This window comes from Anopheles maculipalpis, chromosome 3RL, assembly GCF_943734695.1.
Source record: "Anopheles maculipalpis chromosome 3RL, idAnoMacuDA_375_x, whole genome shotgun sequence".
NCBI classification, from domain to species: domain Eukaryota; kingdom Metazoa; phylum Arthropoda; class Insecta; order Diptera; family Culicidae; genus Anopheles; species Anopheles maculipalpis.
The window spans coordinates 21,329,650-21,347,386 of record NC_064872.1 but is presented as its reverse complement, the minus strand read 5'-3'; the positions used below and the strand labels follow the sequence as shown (position 1 = coordinate 21,347,386).

The following is a 17,737-nucleotide window of genomic DNA, read 5'->3' as shown; positions in this document are numbered from 1 at the left end:
CCGGCATAGGCGGCATTTCGTGTGAATTTTTCATTATCAGTACCACGTACTTCGATTGGCAAACGAATACGAATAAAAAATCAATTACCTTTAAACTACATTTTGTATTATTTTTTATAAAAACCAGACTATTTGCTTACAACTTTGAGTTGGTCTACAAGTATAGGTAGTTCGCAGAAAGCCACAATCAAAGTGGTAAAGAGCTATTGACTGTTTTCATGATTTTTCCGACTTTTGTATAATTGGCGGACCTGTTTGGCTTGTCATTTTGAATGGGGTCTAGCAGTTATGACAGTCTAGTGGCTGATTTGGTTAAAATATTTTTGCTCATTAGTTCAGTACATGCGGTACCCATCCGAACCGTTGCACCGAAGTGTGGACTGACTATCCAACTACGTGGTATCAGCAAGTCTTGTAAGCCATTAGATGGCTGGCGTGACGTACTAGGTCGTTAAGCTAAGAGGAATGCGTTACTTTAGTGGTAGCCCTACGGCATGCTAACACACCATGGACGATATCATTTACCCTAGTGTCTTCCAGTAGAACCTACTACCCAGCATGAGGTAAATAAAGTCATGGAAGTCAGAAATCGTAAACCAAGACTGGTCGAGGTTTTTGTGCCAATAAGAAAAGGAACCTCTTTTTTATTTTGATACTTGATCGGAAGAATCGCAATTAACTTCCATTCAACACCCAGATAAGGCACACACGCACATTTAAATGTTAATTAAAAAAGAACTTTTCGTTTGATAGCGTATAGTGGGAACTATCTGTACACGTCTATTCAATATTCCTAGCTGCTGCGATGATGCTTTTAGTTGCAAACTGGAATTAGTCGTTTGGGTAGTTACTTCTCACACTTTGAAACAATCCCAGCATGCCACAGTCCTTGGGTGACCGAAAAATAAAATGCACTTTTCTACGAGATAAGGAGTACCGATTGACCACACTAATTTCCCACACAAAGAGTAGCACTATTTTCCACTAACAATTTAAAAGGGAGCTTTTGTTGTCTGCTTTTCCCTGCTGTAATGCACCTGGGCCATTGAGATCTTGCCGCGTGCGTCCTGGTGTCTGTGTGTGTGTTTACACAACACACAATGGTGGCACAACACAATCTAACCCCAAGCCTACGCAGCCTTTAAACTCAGTAGACACAAAATATCGGGATTTTTTTTTTCGTGGATATTTTTCTTCGCCGCGAGCGCGTTCGCGAGATGCTTATTTCAAAAACGCACACAAAAGCACACGTACACACAAGCAAACACTGTCTGGCACGAAGAAAGTGGCATGAAGGAAAAAACGAAAAGAACCGTGAACGATGAATGAAGCAACGAAAAATGCGTCCACGGGAACATTCCACGCATCACCGTCCCGGAGACACACACACTCACATTATGATGGCCCGCCCGGTTTTTTTTTACGACCAGCAGGCCAGACACACGGTGACACCTCAACGGGTTTGGAATGCGTTACCAGGTTGCTTCTTGCTCTCTTTCTCATCTGTTTCTTGCAGAGTTTCCCGAGGGTTTAACCAGATGATTCTGGTGATGATGCTGTTAAGACTGGTCGTGGTGGTGGTTGTTGTCAGCCGTTTTGCCAGACAGCATCGCAGCCTCGGAGGGTTTTGTGTTGGGTTCCCTTTCGGCCGTAACGCAGCTTCAGCTGTCGAAGGATTCTACCGCCAGAGGGCTTTCGAAAAAAAAACACCGAATCAACACGCACGCACGCACAAACACACGCACACGGCAACAACCGCTATAGCCCAGTCACGGGCCGAAAATGGGGGAGGTCAGCGAACCAAAATACTGCCGAGAATTGTACGAAGAGTTGGAAAAAAACTCCCACATCCACTTTCTCTCCGTGGCAGATTTTCCACGGACGCTTTCCCAACGCCTGCTTCGCCTCCTCTCTCCTTTAACAAAACAACTCTTCTCACAGCCTACTGCACTGGTTCGTTCACGACGCGTGGAACGACGGGTAGATCAAGACAGGCGTGGAGGGTGGGTGGCTTGCAACGACGCGTCGTCTACCGGATGATGGCAACAAAAGGGCAGGGGGGGGAGGAGTTCTTCTCTACCTGCGTGACTGCTGCCACACCACGGCTACGGATACAGGAAAATAGCATCTTTTCACATCACGCCGCACCAGGATCGCGTTTTCCCTTTTTCCACCACAAACAACGGGGAAAAGTCGTCACGAGTGTACCGATAATCAGTAATGTCGATGCCGTTGTTTCTTTTGCTGCTGCTGCTGCGACGACGACGATGACGATGATGATGATGATGAATGATACTGTGCTGCTGCTGCTGCTGCTGCACCACCACTACGCGAAAAAAACACGCAAATCGACGGAAAACGAAACGAAACGGAAAATACTGCACTGCACCGACTGTGCACGGCCACTCACGATCACCCTCGGATCACTGTTTCACACTCGTTCACGATCAATTTTCACCGTTTTCTCGCAGAAGCCCGTGAATCCCGTTTTTCCCGAACGGGGTAGGCTTTTTTTTGCTCTCGTTCCGAAACGAAAATGGCGAACTACATACACAATTACGGCCAGCGCTCGATTATCCGTGCTTCTTTCATTGCAAGCGAACTGACAGTTTGGTCTGGCAGTACGTGTGTGTGCGAGCGGTGAGTACATTGCAGTGACAGTTGGTTGCTGGAGAAATTACGGTACAAATGGGTGCCAGACGGGCTAAAAACCGTTGTCGATGCTGGAAAATTACGTAAAATTGAAATTAATAATGTTTTTAGTTTATTTGAGCCCATTTTTTGTAAAATATTCTTAAAAATGATGCTTCTTTCAGGTGGGTATTTTCTGAGGCAAAAGTTTGTAATTTAAATTAAAATTAATTTAAGATAGATACTCATACAACAATATATTCTCGTGTTATCGCACATTCGATTTCTATTTGCACTAGATTAACAATTTCTTTCACTAAAACTAAATAAATTCATTACAGCACACCACGTTTATAGGCTCTATTCGTTGAGAAAGTTCAGTACGAGCTTGGCAAACTCGGTCGACTTTTCGCTATGAACCCAATGGCCGGCATCCTTCACGTACGTAATTTCCGAATTGGGGAACAATTGCTTTATTAGAGGGACATCTGCCGGCCTGTAAAGGAAGACAAGAATTCAAAATAATTGATCCAAAAAGAAAGAAACCTTTTCCGGTACATACTTCACGTAATCCGATCGACCACCAGCGATGAATAACGTTGGTCCTAGGAATTTCACGCCGGTCAGTTGCGGAAACGTTGCGACTCCACTATTGAAATTACGCTCCAACGACTGCAGATTGATGCGCCACCGAAATTTACCTCCACTTTCCTTTTCTCCCTTTACCAGATTCGTGATTAGAAAATCTCGCAGTGGCTTTTCTGCCACGATACGGCTTAACTGTTCGTCGGCAATTTTTCGCGCCTGGTGAATGGTGGCTTCGGATGATATTTGAATCATTTTCATCGATTGCAGGAACAGCGGGATGTTTGTGTTGCTCGTGCCAAGTCCGGTGCTGGGTGAAATGTCCACAATGATTGCTTTTTCGACCAATTCGGGCTGGAATGAAGGGATGAGTATTAACAAACCGAGCTTTTAGGAGTGATTACTGTATAACTTACATATTTCAATGCTAAAAGCATCATCGCACGTCCTCCCATGCTATGCCCGATGATGGAAGATTGCTGAATGCCCAAGGTTTTGTAGAGCTGGACCAAATCTTCCACCATATGGTCGTACGAGTGTTCATCCGTGTGTGGACTGTCTCCATGATTACGTGCATCGATGGCGTATATCTGTTTCAAACCATTCGGAACCATTTAATTGATCCCGCTTTTTTAAAAAAAAATCCTCTCCCATACCTTTCGGACGGGTTTGGTATTCTTATGAAACGCCTTGGCCAAACTGTTCCAGTTCGACTTTGACCCAAACAGTCCGTGAAGCACGAGAACCGGTGGTGCATTGCTGTCCGACACGTTGTTTTCGTATCGCGTGAAGGAAAGTGGAACCGGCACTGGACGGGAAAGGCGCGCTGCGCTAAGGTGTAACGAACGAAAGGACGTTTTTATGATCCTACACACTGGATATGAAAACATTTCGAACGAACAAAAGGGCTACTGTGTATTTGTTTTTGTTTTGATCGACTGACAGGTGACGATGCCCTTCGTTTTCTTAGTTTTTCTCTTCATCGTGTGCCCTTCCATTCTTTCGCAAAATGCCAACCAAGCTTTGGTCAAGATTAAATATTTATTATATTAGAAAACCACGACATTCCCTTCCCATAGAAGCCTACTAACTCTGTGTGAGTGTGTGAACTTACTGTATAGTAAAGACAAATATGTCAGACTATGAGGAAAGTTAGTTCCCCCATTACTGCCAAGCGACTGCCAGATGACGACGACAACGGCGATCCCTTATTCACTCATTGCTAGCTCACAACAGATATATCATCATTGGCCTATTTACAGTCGAAAAGCATCACACGTTTCTAATTGCGTCCAAGCGTATGTCCACGGCCCCACGCATGGCGGAAACCGGCCATATCGGCTTGCTGCTGTTGTGGTACCGGACGCTGACCGACCGGCGGTACACCGAATCCGTGCGTGCCTCCCTGCACATCGGGAAAGTAGCGTTTGATGAAGAATGGCGTTTCAATGAGGCTGGCTCCTCCCAGCTCGCTGGGATAACTAAACTTGAGGAAGTAGTAAGCGTGTCCAACGAAGATGCCCACCAGCGAAAATATGCTTCTACGAGAGGGAGAAGGTGTTTGTTGTCATCGCAAACACAAGAACACTTTATTATGGTAAACTTACCCCGAGGACAGTATCATGTTCATGCCGAGCAGCACCCACGGAAGGTACATCGCCTTGAAACGCATTCCGAACCAGAAGCTAACGATTACATCCTGATTTAGTTTGCACCAAACGTACAAGACTGAAAGTACCATCGGATCCATCAGAATGGGCAGATCCATCTGGGCAGTGCAGGAAGAAGTTGGTTAAATATCATAAACTTCAATTAGCCTCAACGTATTCCTCTACATACCACCAGACCAACGATCACGCACAGGATCCAGTTGAAAAAGAGCATATAAAAATAGTCACCAGGCTTTTGTTTGTAATGATCCGACTCTAGCCGCAACGAGTAATTGTACAGGAAAAAGCAATTCATCATAAAATGAAATCCGGTCCCGGGATTCAGTGGGTAGAACAGTACTGCTGTCATTGGCCTCCATAGCTGGAGAGAAAAGACAGCAATCACCATTAGAAACACGTAATATTTTGCTATTTTTTATTAATCATACCTGTAGTTTGTAGAATAGCGGGGCTTGCTGCAGGATAAGATAACCAACAGGCAGTAATCCAATTTTGGCCAGCAACGAAATACCGACCGTGGCCGTCAGCCAGATCCGTGTAAAAGGCGGCACTTGTTTGTACCAAGTTTGGAAATCGCTCATGATTGTGCAGGCTTTGTTTCACGGGTTCGCTGGTTGAAATTTTGCCTTTTGGTAACAGGGCGTACAACTAGATGACGGTACGATGATGATTGTTTTCTTTCTATTGCACTGGCTTGCATCAGAACCTGTGAAACAGAGGAACGAAAAATTCCCGTCCAGATGCTTATTTGTTTTGATATTTTTAATCCCGGTGAAATGACGTGGTCTGTTATGTTGACAGTACAGCCGTCAACGGTGTGATTTTGTGCAGACGGAGCACTACAAATGTCACACTTTAAGAAATGTATGATGATTGTTGCTTGGTTTTGATTGCTACCGTTGGTTTGAAAACTTTAGTAACTTTTGTAGGATTTGTATCGAATTTGAGTGTTTGAGATTTGGAAAAAAAAAAAATATGATCCCCAACTTAAGGGCTTGTGATTGGGATGAAAAATTTTAAACATAAATTCTATTTTTGGGTAGACAACGATGATTGTGTCTGTGGAGTGAATGTGAATCGTAAAAATTAAGAAAATTAACCAGATTTTGCAATTTTTAATATTTCTGTACATTTCAGAGAACCCACAGTCACCTAGTGTTAGCGAGAACAGTGAAATTAATATCAAATTGCATTAAGACATTAGATAGCAGGACTTCACTATTTAGCTACGGGGAAAAATAGGTCCGGAAAAAAAAAACTGGCTAACCAAGACCTCTCGGGGTTGTAGTGCTAAAGATATATCAAAGCTAGATGTATAATAGATGCTCATAAATCTTCAAAATATTCGTTCCTTTACGTAGAAAAAAAAGACCAAAACTTATCCCTTTTGATTATTTATTTAATGGTTCTGAACCTGTTTATCTCAGAAAAAATGGAATGATGTACTGTATGTGAATAAAAATAAATATTAAATAAAAGAAAACTAAATCTCTAGTTTTCAATATCTAATCTTTCACCAAGAAAGGAGAATTAACAAATGAAATGTCTCGTTAGCACACGAGAAACACAGACGGTGTGAAATTACCAATGACGATACCTCCAAATTGTCTTTCAGTTTCAAATATCCCATTCAAACAAACACCAGACTGCAAGCCAAATAACCTGAAAGTATCGTACCACAAATACATACCACACAACCAATTCACTTAAATACCTGTGCAGACATGCGATGCAAAGCAAACGTGCAAACAAACAAAGTACTGTGCGTCTCCATCCGATCGATACATCCATGCTGGGGTTTTGGTTCCTTATTTCTATTTCCATTTCGTCGCTTTGACGCCGTTATTTACCTCGCAGCCTGACGACGGCGACAATGATCATCATTCCGCGGTGAAGATGATGTTGATGATACTGATGATGACGTAAAATTAAACTCCAAACACGCCTCTATGTGTGTGTGTGTTGGTTGTAGAGGATGCTTGCCGTCGTCACCCATCCAGCCGTAATGGCAGAACCAGAAAAAGGGCTGAGTGGAGGGTGGATTTGCTTTAAGCCCTTGCGTACTGTGTGACCCCTTTGCATCCGGCGACCTCTGTGCAGGCTCATTGCCATTGAACGGCCGAGTGTGTTAATAAATACATAGAGCATTGCTTTCTCTTTCCATCACTATCGTTCTGTTCTGTTTTCCTTCTTCTCTCCTTTGCGATTTGCGGGCAGGAAAACTCAAATCTACGTAACCAACAAACATCAGTAGATCAGATGCCGCTCTCCGTAACCATGGCGACCATGGCGGACACTGCGATTACGACTGCACACGGTGACGACGGAGAGGATGTGTGTTTGTGTATGTGTGTTTGTTTTTTTTTTTCCACGACAAGACGATCAAGATTCGACCAGGTCGGACGGAGGACGAACGCCGTGTGCCTTTTTTTCGCGCGCTAGCTTTTGGCGGTCGTGGACGCGTTTTTGTTCACCGCGTGTTCATGAAGGATTTCGCGATCGGGTCGCCCCGATTCTTCAGTTAGTTTTGGATGGGGGGTTGATCCATCGGGGTGTTTTTTTTTTTTTTGACAATTTGCCAACATTAATCGGACCCGCAAGTTATGGGCAAAACACAGTGCAGACACAGCGTTGTGAGACGAAGATGAAGTTGAAGTTGCACCGGAATCAATATTTCAGACATGGGAAATGAAAATTGTCCACCATTAGCATAAGGCATCGGTAAATTGTGTGTCAGGCAGGCAGCGGCGTGTGTTCTATTGTTGGGTTTTTGAACGTATTGTCACCAATCGAGCATGGATGTTGTGAATTATTGATGAGATGTGCAGTATGAATTGATTGAGAATCCGTGACCCGGGAACCCGAAGAGGCTAAAAGTGTGTGTTTTTCTGTGGAGATGTCTCTTTTCTGGCTTCTGTCAGATGCAATGTGTGGCGTGTTTGGTTCATAGTAAGCGTCGGCAAAAGTGAACAAGATCAACGGAATTACAGCTGCCGTCGGTGTATTTGCCGCAAGCATAAGGATTGGTAGGAATTTGCTGTGATGGAACCGTCTACGAGTCGTTCTATGCCCGTAAGTATTAGCAACTGAAATAGACAATCAAATCCTCTTTTACGATAAGTTATCATTTTTGTTTATTAAAATCAAACCAACAGTAATGGTAGATCAATATTTCAAATAAGAATTAGGTACAAACATAGTTTTATTGTGGTACGAATTACCGTCGGCATTTTCGGAAGTTAGACTTATAGTTTTATTGTGATCCGATGGTTGGTGGTTGAGTTCCATCTTGTTCGCAAGAGTGGCTAGTTAAATAAACAAAGCCTTTTTCTGCTAAAGTTGTTGGAATGCCAGAAAATTGGAACGACTGATAGAAATAGGAGGTTTAAAGACTCCAAGAGGCTAACGACACCAGTGTTTCTCACGACAGAAGCCGGTATTGAATCCCATCCGGACTGTCTACTCGTTCACAGAATTGATCATCCATTTATAGATACTAAACCACAAAACGACGATGGTTGGGACAAGTCCGGGGGACTCAAATCTGTATCCGTTCTCTCGTTTTGAGGACTAACTATCCATCTACGTGGTATAAACAAGTGCAGTAAGTCATTCGAAGACCTGCATAACCTCAGTGGTTCTTTAAGTCAAGAAACTGAGTGAGGAACTGACCGGACCTTTCGAGATCCAAGTGTCAAAAAATTTGGTAGAATTTGCTGCTTAATTTTTGTGCATGATCTTAATGCTCTCAAACATTGGCATCAAACACTTTGGCAGGTATTTTAAATCGGACTCGCTAGAAGTGTAATGACTAAAAGTCTCGATGAATTAACCAAAGAATCATCATTGCTGTTGATCAGATGTTTTATTATGTTCCATAAATTCATTTCATCTGGTAATAAAGAAGTGTCCACTTGTTTAAAGCAATGTCCCGTTATTTCGTACAGTAAGTTGTTTAAAAAATGTGGACGTTTGTCCTTTAAGCTATGAAGCACTTTAATAAACCTTTCAATGGTTTATGTAGCTTCAATTGAAAGAGTTAACAAAAAGCATTAAATCTGTAAAATTCTGATCACTTAAATACCCTCAACCATATGATGCGAATAAGCACCAACTGTTTACCATTAAACCTGGAAAAAACTCTATTCCTAACGACTATATTAAAGAATCATTAAATGCAATAAATCTGACACGGTTCAGCTACACGTCCCGCATAGCCTGGCAGATGTGTGGCAGCCTCATCAACAATGTTTGATTTAAGCTCCGAGCTCTGCGAGCTGCAGGATAGGGAGAAAGTGTGTGTTCGATACTTTCGCTCTTCGCTTTTTTGGTTGCATTTTCACATTTACCAGCTGCATCATGAACCTCATCGCGGAAACAGTTGCGCATTGTTCCGCCATAGTTGCGGATATTCGGCGAAAAAAAAACCCCTCTCAGGGCGAACTGGACTGGACACCAGACGATCCGATGGATGAGAGGGCTACATTCGTACTGCACTGCACTGCAACCCGACGCTTGGTAACGACTAATGGACGCCATTTTGCGGCCGAACGAATGAGGTTCTGCTTGCAGCGAATGGCCATCGACGTTTGTACGCTCGAGAAAGGGAGAAAAAAAGAGAAACACTGCCAATTGAACAATAAATTACATTGACGCAAGGGATGCAGGCACGAGGCGACCTCGGACGGGTTGGTGTTGCGTGATGGCGCTCAACACATGCGAAAGGTGGTGAGCTTTTCGTGGAACGGTGTAAATGGTTACTTTTTGGAAACGTTAGTTGTGCATTACAAAAGTCAACTATTGCATGGTCAGGTTAAATGTTTGTGCACCCAAAATGCATCCAAAAGACTACTGTGACTGTGAAAAAGGTAATTGAAGTTGAAAAGTGTACATGTCATGAGAGGAATTAGCTGTTATTTAATTCACTTTTTTGGAGAGTTAGTCTTCCGAATTATTTTTAAAATTATATTGGCATGCTTGTTTCTGATATACGCTGTAATTTTAGGCAGTTTGTATCGTTCATTTTGCCTGTAGCAGTTTTATGTTTACAAAATTAGAGGTAAAAAATGTTAAAGGAATTATCTATCAAAACGAGATAAAGTGTATTATATTGTTAGCAGTAGAAATTTTGCTGTGTTTGCAGCAAATCTTTGAAAATATGTCACCATAGCGACTGTCACAGCCGAAGTGTTCGATTTATGCAGTTTACTGTTTGTTATATGGTGTAATCAAGGACAGATATATTAATATAATAAAGAAGAAATTGATATAAATTACAGTCTTGAAATATTAAATTAATAACCGGCGGCTTTTGATCGGTCTTCGTACAAGATAATGGATCAGTAAAGATTGTCCAAAATGTGATAAAATGATGAAAATACATGAATTTTTTTTAACTAGGCCATAACATTAACAGCAATTTTAAAAGCTATATGTGGTACTAAATTTTACATCCCTCCAACATACATATGACGAAACTTTAGTAGATTTTTTCTAATAGATAGCTCAATATTGCAAGCTTCTTGTTGAACTTTACAATCATATAGTGGATTTTTTTTGCATTCGGTTAGGTGACATATACAAATAGACTTTAGGGCTTTGTAATCTGCTGGGAAATTTTCTTGTCAACAAAAATTGTTCGTTTCAACCGAGTATGCCCGGAATAACGCAAAGAAGAAGGAGGAAATGTCTTACTAATATGATTATAAAATTAATTCAACATAAGTGGTGTTGACAATACGGCACTGGACCGCCATAATCAATTATAAATAAAATAAATAAATAGTTCGTTTAAATCACTACTCCATACATTAACAGTTGAATCGGTTTTGGATAAAATTAGTTGGAAAAGATAATTTGTATTACTGCTTCTTTAGTGCTGATTGCCAAATTCCTTACTTCAATCATATAAAAGCAAAGTTCCACATCGGGTTTGCAAGATTCCACTATTCGTTTGAAACATTCCCCTAAGTAATTCTACTATTCCATTATATGGATCGAAGCCTAATTGTTTGTGCATGTTACCTTCTTTTTTTTTAATTAATTAATTACTTAAATTAAAATTCATCCATTTTTTCTCGAGAGAACTCCATAAGCGTTTGCTCTTTCACCGTCACAGTTTTAAGATCAAGCATCAATGAATAGGCCAGCATCTTTTATTCTTGGGCGATAGCCTGGTTGTATAGCTAAATAATAATCATTCACAGTAGAAAAATTGTTGGTTTTTTAATATATTGGAACAAAATAGGATGATAATGATATACGGCATGGGAATGTTGTACCTTATGAAATGATGATGTGCATTACTTTGAAAGTGGACCGATCCATATGCTCCATTTCCCGAGTAGATGCTCGTTTATGAAATTCCTGAATTTCGTTCGTGAGGTCGTGAGTTAAAATAAAATTACTTTCATTGCAATTTAACAGCCCCAAACAACTATTCTCAAAATGTGTGTGTCGTTATGAGGATTTTGTTGATTTGTCATTTTTTAGCTTCGGAAAAAGAATTAATTTACAAAAATAGTATCAATAAATTAAAAAATCGTTCACAAATTGGCATTTTACCATCATAATGAATTATAAATAAAATGAAATCAATATTCATTCCTTCTTATGTCTTGTAATAATGCGAAAATATGGCTTGTACTGTCATTTGTCGGTACCAATCCAACTACAACTTAAAGTTTTTTTTTATTTACACAATATTACCGTTGTTTTTGTGCTTCTTTTCTTTGATCATTCTTAATTCACTCACCACTCAGCGTCACTAGCTCCGATTTCATCCTTTTTTTCCCCCTTCTACCAAACAAAACTATATGCATGTACACGGACATGGACCAGGGAAAGTGTGCACATAATAATTATTTTATCGACAATTAGAGATCGTGTTCTTTTCGTTGTTTGCTGTTGCAGAGCATGTGCAGTCCTTGTTTAGCCCTCTTTTTGCACTCGAGCTCATTGGAGCCTATGGCAGGATGCTGGATGATCAGAAAAAAGGCGAACACACTGTAGCACAAACAAAGCTACCTCGAGCGAGATCTAACCATCTAGGAAGGGCGAACATATAGAGATATAGAGCGAAAACACATCAAAGGTCTACCCTTGGTGGAAAATTGCGAGGAAGAGGGCGTTAAAAGCCCCGTGCGCTTTCTAAGCAACAGCACGAGTGTCAGGCGGGAAATGAGTCGTTTTAGCAGCTGCCACGATGCCTAAGGTAAGCGCCATATGTGAGGCACTGGAACGATTTTTTCAACGCTGGTGAGCAGTTTGCGCAATGAGCAATGGTGAGGTCCTTTCGCGCTTTTCAGACGCAATCAAGTGAGCCCTCAAGCTGGAGGGCTGTACCAGCACCAATATGGCCATCGTTCGAGCTAGAGAGAGCAAAGCGAGTGGCAGCTCCCGGTGGGGCGTCAGTTGATCTCACGCCACGATCCTAACCCACCGAAGGGGGTCCTTTTACATTCGTTCTTTGACAGGCTTTTAGTGAAAAAAACCAAATTTCCTATCGTTTGCCGACTGTTACAGAAAGCGAAATTCGGACGCGTTGTGCTTTTCGCGTTGCTCACGGCGCAGCTCGAACTATGTCATTGTTAGCATCGGGAAAGTGGTTACCCTGCTGGGTGCATTTACAGCCGCGGGTTCACAAAAACGGTTCTGATGAGATCCGCTAGTACGCATGCCTTCGAGGCTCGAGGCTTGAACAATGTGTCTCGTAACGGATATTTTTTTGAGCAAAAAGAGACGCTAAAGTACTAACGTATGCGTTCACACGAACCGGAAGTTGCTTACTTGAACGGTGGATGTCCTGCGGTGTGTTCTGGATTTTGTATCGAATGTGTTCGATCGGTGGCACGCGGTTACGATGGGTGTTTCGTGATAGATGGTGTGAAGAGTGGAGAGAACAATACGACAGTAATGCTCATTTTTCGCGAATGTGACAATTGTACAACGGAACAGGGTCTATAGAATGTGGGTTAATTAGAGATTCTGCTGTTTGGTGTGAAATGTGATGACTATTGCTAAGACAACGAAAAGATTTAAAGTGAATTTCATGCAGTTGTTCTTTGCTCGATATTGCTCTCTTAAATAGGATCTTATTCTGACTTATTTATTTGCTGAGTTCTCATGTGTTCGGGGACAGCGGATTGTATCCTCTCTGACGGTGAACGTAGAGGATCAGTTGACGGCAACGATCTCAAGGTGGTAACATTGTTCAAGAAAATCGGTAGTAGTTTCTACGGGTACGAGTCATGCTCCTATGGTGACAGGAATCTGCCACTGCTGGGTTCCATCAAATCGTGCGTTCATTCGAAAGATATCTAGGCTTAGGTCAAATCACTTCCCATCGAACGCATATCTCGAGCGTATAGGACAGGTCAACTCCAAAGCATGTGGCTGTGGCTTTGGCTACCACGAGAAAGATCATCTTCTATGGTCGTATGTGGAGTGCGAGGCAGCGAGGATTTTTGAGTGCTGATCAGCGAATGGTTTAGTAGCTTGATACTTTTCCTCTCCTACTCCTCGCTTGTATGTATGATGATGAATGATAAATGAGAATGAATGAAATATTGTATGAAAAAGTGCGAGGTAAAAGGGACATGGAACGTCATTATTTTGAAGGATACAGAAAATAATACATCGTTAGAAGGATGGATTAGAACGACTCACAACTGCAGGCAACGCAGACCGATGGAAGATCAATGGCCCTAAAAATCCATCGCCAAACACAAAACCGACGCTCTCAAACACTTTTAGGATGTGGTGGCTCTCGTGGAATGATACAGAACCTTCCTAAAAACAACCAGAACCTTGGAGAAGAAAATGTCTCCATTCAAATATTTATGGCAGTCTTTGAGGAAAAAAAAATAAAATTGATCATGCGGCTGCTCTGGAAGGCATTCTGAAGAGAATTCGTGTAATTTTCGAGCTTTATCCTTTCGCAATTAAATCAGTAACTTTTACAAATTGCTCCTGCGTTTATCGTAGAGCCTATACGAGAAATATACGATTCTGACTGTCAGCATTCCGATTGAATTTCGACTAAAAATCGAAGGGTAGTTACCGGAACAATAAAATCAAAGTTAAAATCAGTTCGCAGAAAGCCTCTCTAACCGGGCAAAGGATATTTATTGTTATTTTTAGAATTTCCTTGAAACGTAAACGCATTGTGCTCTTGTACATCTCAGGATAGCTAGGCTCTGGGTTATCGAATCTCCCAAATTTCAAATAAAAGTTAGAGTATTATGAGCAAAATAAGGTGTATAACTTTCCCACCTAGACTTGTCCATGTCCAACAATCTGATTGACCCTTACTCTTCTATCAACCACCTACAGAAGGTGGTGTAACATGCTGTTTAAAGTGAAACTTCTCACCATTCAATACACACACACACACACACCGTGGCCAAGCGCATGGGTCAGCTTTGATTGGGTAATTTTAGCAGCATATTATGGTCAATTGGTCCTGCGGCCCTTTGCCACAAACGTGTCCATTAGATTAATCATCTCCCTTTTCGTAACTGACCGTTACGTAGGTGTCCACATTGTTCACATGGCCACTCGGTTGGACATTTTTAAACACCCTAACCCTAATATATCTAGGCCCAGCGCGTCAATGGAAAATCGGATTTTACAAAAACACCCTACTCGGTTGAATGTCTGCTGTCGAGCTTCCTACAGCAAAACGGGGAGGTGGGTGAGAATGAAATTGAATGATTTGTAAAGTTTTTAACCTCCCTCTTAATGGGTGGATGGCGCTGTGCGTGTGTGTGACAGTTACGATAACGACGGTGACACTTTTTGGCAGCCAGATCACGCGACCGGAAAGGGATTAAAAACACCTTCACGAGCTCCTCTTTTGGAAACCTTATCTGGACGTCAACAGGGGGAAAACACAAAGACGAAGACGTAGCACTTTAATACCCATCCCACCAATCTTTACCATCGTGCTTCGGGAACTTCAAAATCCTCGTCATTCGGCTTCGGTGTCGCGGAGTTGCGGTGAACCTTTTGTTAATAGGATTGAATTTAAAGGTCCTTGGCTTGGCTGAGGCGGTGAAACAGTCCCTCGGAAGTCCTTGAGCGTTGGTGGTCATGTCGGCAGGACTTGTCTTTGTTGCCAACAGCAGCAGTATGCCACACGTACGTCGTTTTTTGAGCGTCGAGAGAAACCTTAATCCTTTTGCCTCGCTGACAGCTTGCTGCTTTCGGTCCTGTGGAAGAGAAGAAAAGGATTCTCTTCGGCTGCGGGGAACGATGTTTGATGTGATGTTTCGCGGTACATGATTCGGTGACAAATTTTTGATAGGATTTGCCATGAACGATTCTCTCGCTTCCCTGTGACGTGCAATGTTTAGTGTTTTCGAACGCGTGTACTGTAAACAGATCGATTGTTTGAAATTATCCTTGTTTGCGAAGTTATAATTGAGCAGTTAAAGTTTCCAAACATTTAATTATTTAGTTAACAGCAATTGGAATGATTTCGTCTATGACTGTTTAATTTGATTATGATGTGGTTTTTGTAACTAAACACTAAATATAATCTAAACTAAATCGTTGCATTGCTAAATATATTCAGAGCTAATTAAGACAAGAGGAAATAAAATAGATAATTGTAAAAGAAACATAAATAAAAATACAGTTAAGGCAGTAAAATAAAATATTAAAAAACGTTTTCTTTGAAGTAAATGATTGCAAAACAAAAATAAACCTGAATATTATCAATCCAAATAGAACAATATCTTCCTCGCATGAAATTAACTTCTAATAAATAAATTAAACGAATTGAATGAATGGAAAAAAATGCAATTATAGATTTAAAAATGAAAAAATCAATAAAAAACAAATGTGTAATGTATTTCTATTGACAAATAAAAAATTAGTTGAAGAAAAACGGAATGATACATAAACATGTTTGAAACTAATAAAATAAAGAAATTCGAATGCAAATCATGAACAAAAAACCCTTTTTTACACAAAATAAAATACATAAAGTTTATTTAAAACTAAGTTTTATATTTTTCATAAAAAACTATTAATTATTCAAGGCAAACAATGACTACCCTCAGGCAATAGCTTCTATCACAAATTCCTGGCATCCAAATAAAATTGCCATCATATGCTTAATCCGGAACTCTCAACACACACACACTTATGATCGTTCGTACACGCCTCCTGCTAGCTTCCGGTGACGGTTGACAATTGATCAACACAATAGCAGGACACCAAACGGTAACCGTAAGTCCCTAATTGTCACCTGCATCTTCAACGTCCACCCATTCTATAGCCGCTGTCACCTTCGACGTACGCGCCTGCTCGAGCCGTCGGACGCAGTGGCAGAAAAATAAAACCCCCAAAATCGAACAGCAACACGATTACAAACCGATTACGGTGCTTTGGTGCAGTACGAGTGGTTTTGTGCGGACAAGGGTTCACATCACCAGCGCCAGAAAAGAGCTGCGAACCGGAAAGGAAATAGCAGGAAATAAGCAATAGCACACAGGAAGTCCGTCGGAAGCCGGAAAGAAGATCCGATTGAGTCGAGCCAATTTAGTCGGTGCGGCAGTTAATAATCCCCGGGGTGGGAGTGCCCTGGCTGGTTGATGGGTGAAATTTTCACCGCTTTTTTGTTGTCCATCCCATGAAGTGGAAAGATTGCCAGCGACGGTCGTGGCACGTGACCGACGCATCATTTGTACCTTCCCAAGTTTTATCAGCCCTGTCCGGGTATTATTATCATTTGCGATTGATTTGTTTGTAATACAGTTTAAATTGTTTCGGCCGCCGAAGTGTGCTTGCTGTGGGCGCCACCATCCATCGCTCGGCGATGAATCGATGGCACGTGTGCAACCCCGGATGAATTGGTTGTTTTTTCGGCGCGAGGGCGAACCTGGCGAGTGATGAGTTAATTGTAACATTTGACTTTCGAGCCTCGCGACTGTTGGGTTAAGGAGGCCTTGTTATTTGGTTGCCGGTCGTCATCGTGAAGGTGGCGCTCGCAGGAATGCAATATTCGTGTTCGGGATGGTTAATGGAGCGTGGTTTATGCTTCGAGTGGATCGGTGTGGGAACGTTTACGCTACTGTTATGATACTTTGAGAGGAATTGTTTGCAGGATAATTCAGCAAATATATTTTAATAATTTGAGTGAAATTAATATTTCAATAAGAGAGGCTGCAGGGACTTGTTGAAAAGGTAAATGAATCACATAGGTTGGAATGAAATGGAATTGGAATTTCAGTTACAAAATAATCAAAATTTACCATTTTGGAAAAGCTGACGAAGCAGTGGAGGATTATTCAAGGGTTTATCGTTAAGTACCATTGTCCAAGGATTCATCTATAGTTGTCTATTCACTTATCGATAGTTGAAGAACAAGGCTATTGTTTGGAATCTATCGAAGTATAATGTAAATACAGAATTCGATATTCGTCTGCAAATCCACACAAACACTCTGTTTAAAGTGGAAGCTAAAATCAACTGGAGATTTATGAGAAACTATTTCATGAAAAAAACAACTGAAGGCCAAATTGTTCAAACCAAATATTTTAAAATATTTAAGACCAAATTATCATGCTCTAACGTTTGACAATCTAAATCCAAATATCAATATTCTAGTTGTCAAATTTGCTAATAGGCAGCTTAGAAGGTTTAAAACTTATCGAAACTTTTTCCTCTAACGCTTGCATTACGCTTTCCAAACCGGGACTCAATTTTTACCAAACACTTTTCCGTCAGATCAAATTTCATTATTTTTTTTTAAACGAAATTGTACTTTTATTTGTTGTAATTACAGTTTTGTGACCTTGACAAACCAGTATTAATAGTTTTTTTGTAATGATATTAGCCAAAAA

General features: G+C 41.2%; 2 protein-coding genes across 2 annotated transcripts in view; both read right to left on the bottom strand.

Annotated features, from left to right (window-relative positions):
• Window positions 1-2,980: 2,980 nt before the first annotated feature.
• On the bottom strand, window positions 2,981-4,106 carry LOC126565110 (protein ABHD11). The gene is made up of 4 exons (XM_050222252.1): window positions 3,873-4,106; window positions 3,633-3,806; window positions 3,194-3,570; window positions 2,981-3,127 (listed from the first exon to the last, which is right to left on the bottom strand). Exons 1-4 carry the CDS (start codon window positions 4,104-4,106, stop codon window positions 2,992-2,994), a joined length of 921 nt encoding a protein of 306 aa, XP_050078209.1. The 3' UTR covers window positions 2,981-2,991.
• A 341-nt stretch (window positions 4,107-4,447) lies between these two features.
• Window positions 4,448-17,737, bottom strand: part of LOC126565264 (derlin-1) — a 144,034-nt gene continuing 130,744 nt past the window's right edge. Inside the window, exons 2-5 of the mRNA XM_050222428.1 lie at window positions 5,315-5,496; window positions 5,056-5,247; window positions 4,824-4,984; window positions 4,448-4,757 (exon numbers count right to left, since the gene is read on the bottom strand). Coding sequence (XP_050078385.1) covers window positions 4,499-4,757; window positions 4,824-4,984; window positions 5,056-5,247; window positions 5,315-5,467 — 765 coding nt within the window. The 5' untranslated portion in view covers window positions 5,468-5,496 and the 3' untranslated portion in view covers window positions 4,448-4,498. The remainder of the gene's footprint in view (window positions 4,758-4,823; window positions 4,985-5,055; window positions 5,248-5,314; window positions 5,497-17,737) is intronic.

Excerpts from the sequence above, each read along its gene's own strand:
- LOC126565110 (XM_050222252.1), bottom strand. The coding sequence starts at position 4,106 with ATGTTTTCATATCCAGTGTGTAGGATCATAAAAACGTCCTTTCGTTCG. Across the intron at positions 3,807-3,872 it reads ATACCAAACCCGTCCGAAAG|ATATACGCCATCGATGCACG; the intron begins GTATGGGAGAGG and ends GGTTTGAAACAG. Across the intron at positions 3,571-3,632 it reads TGCTTTTAGCATTGAAATAT|CCCGAATTGGTCGAAAAAGC; the intron begins GTAAGTTATACA and ends CCTTCATTCCAG.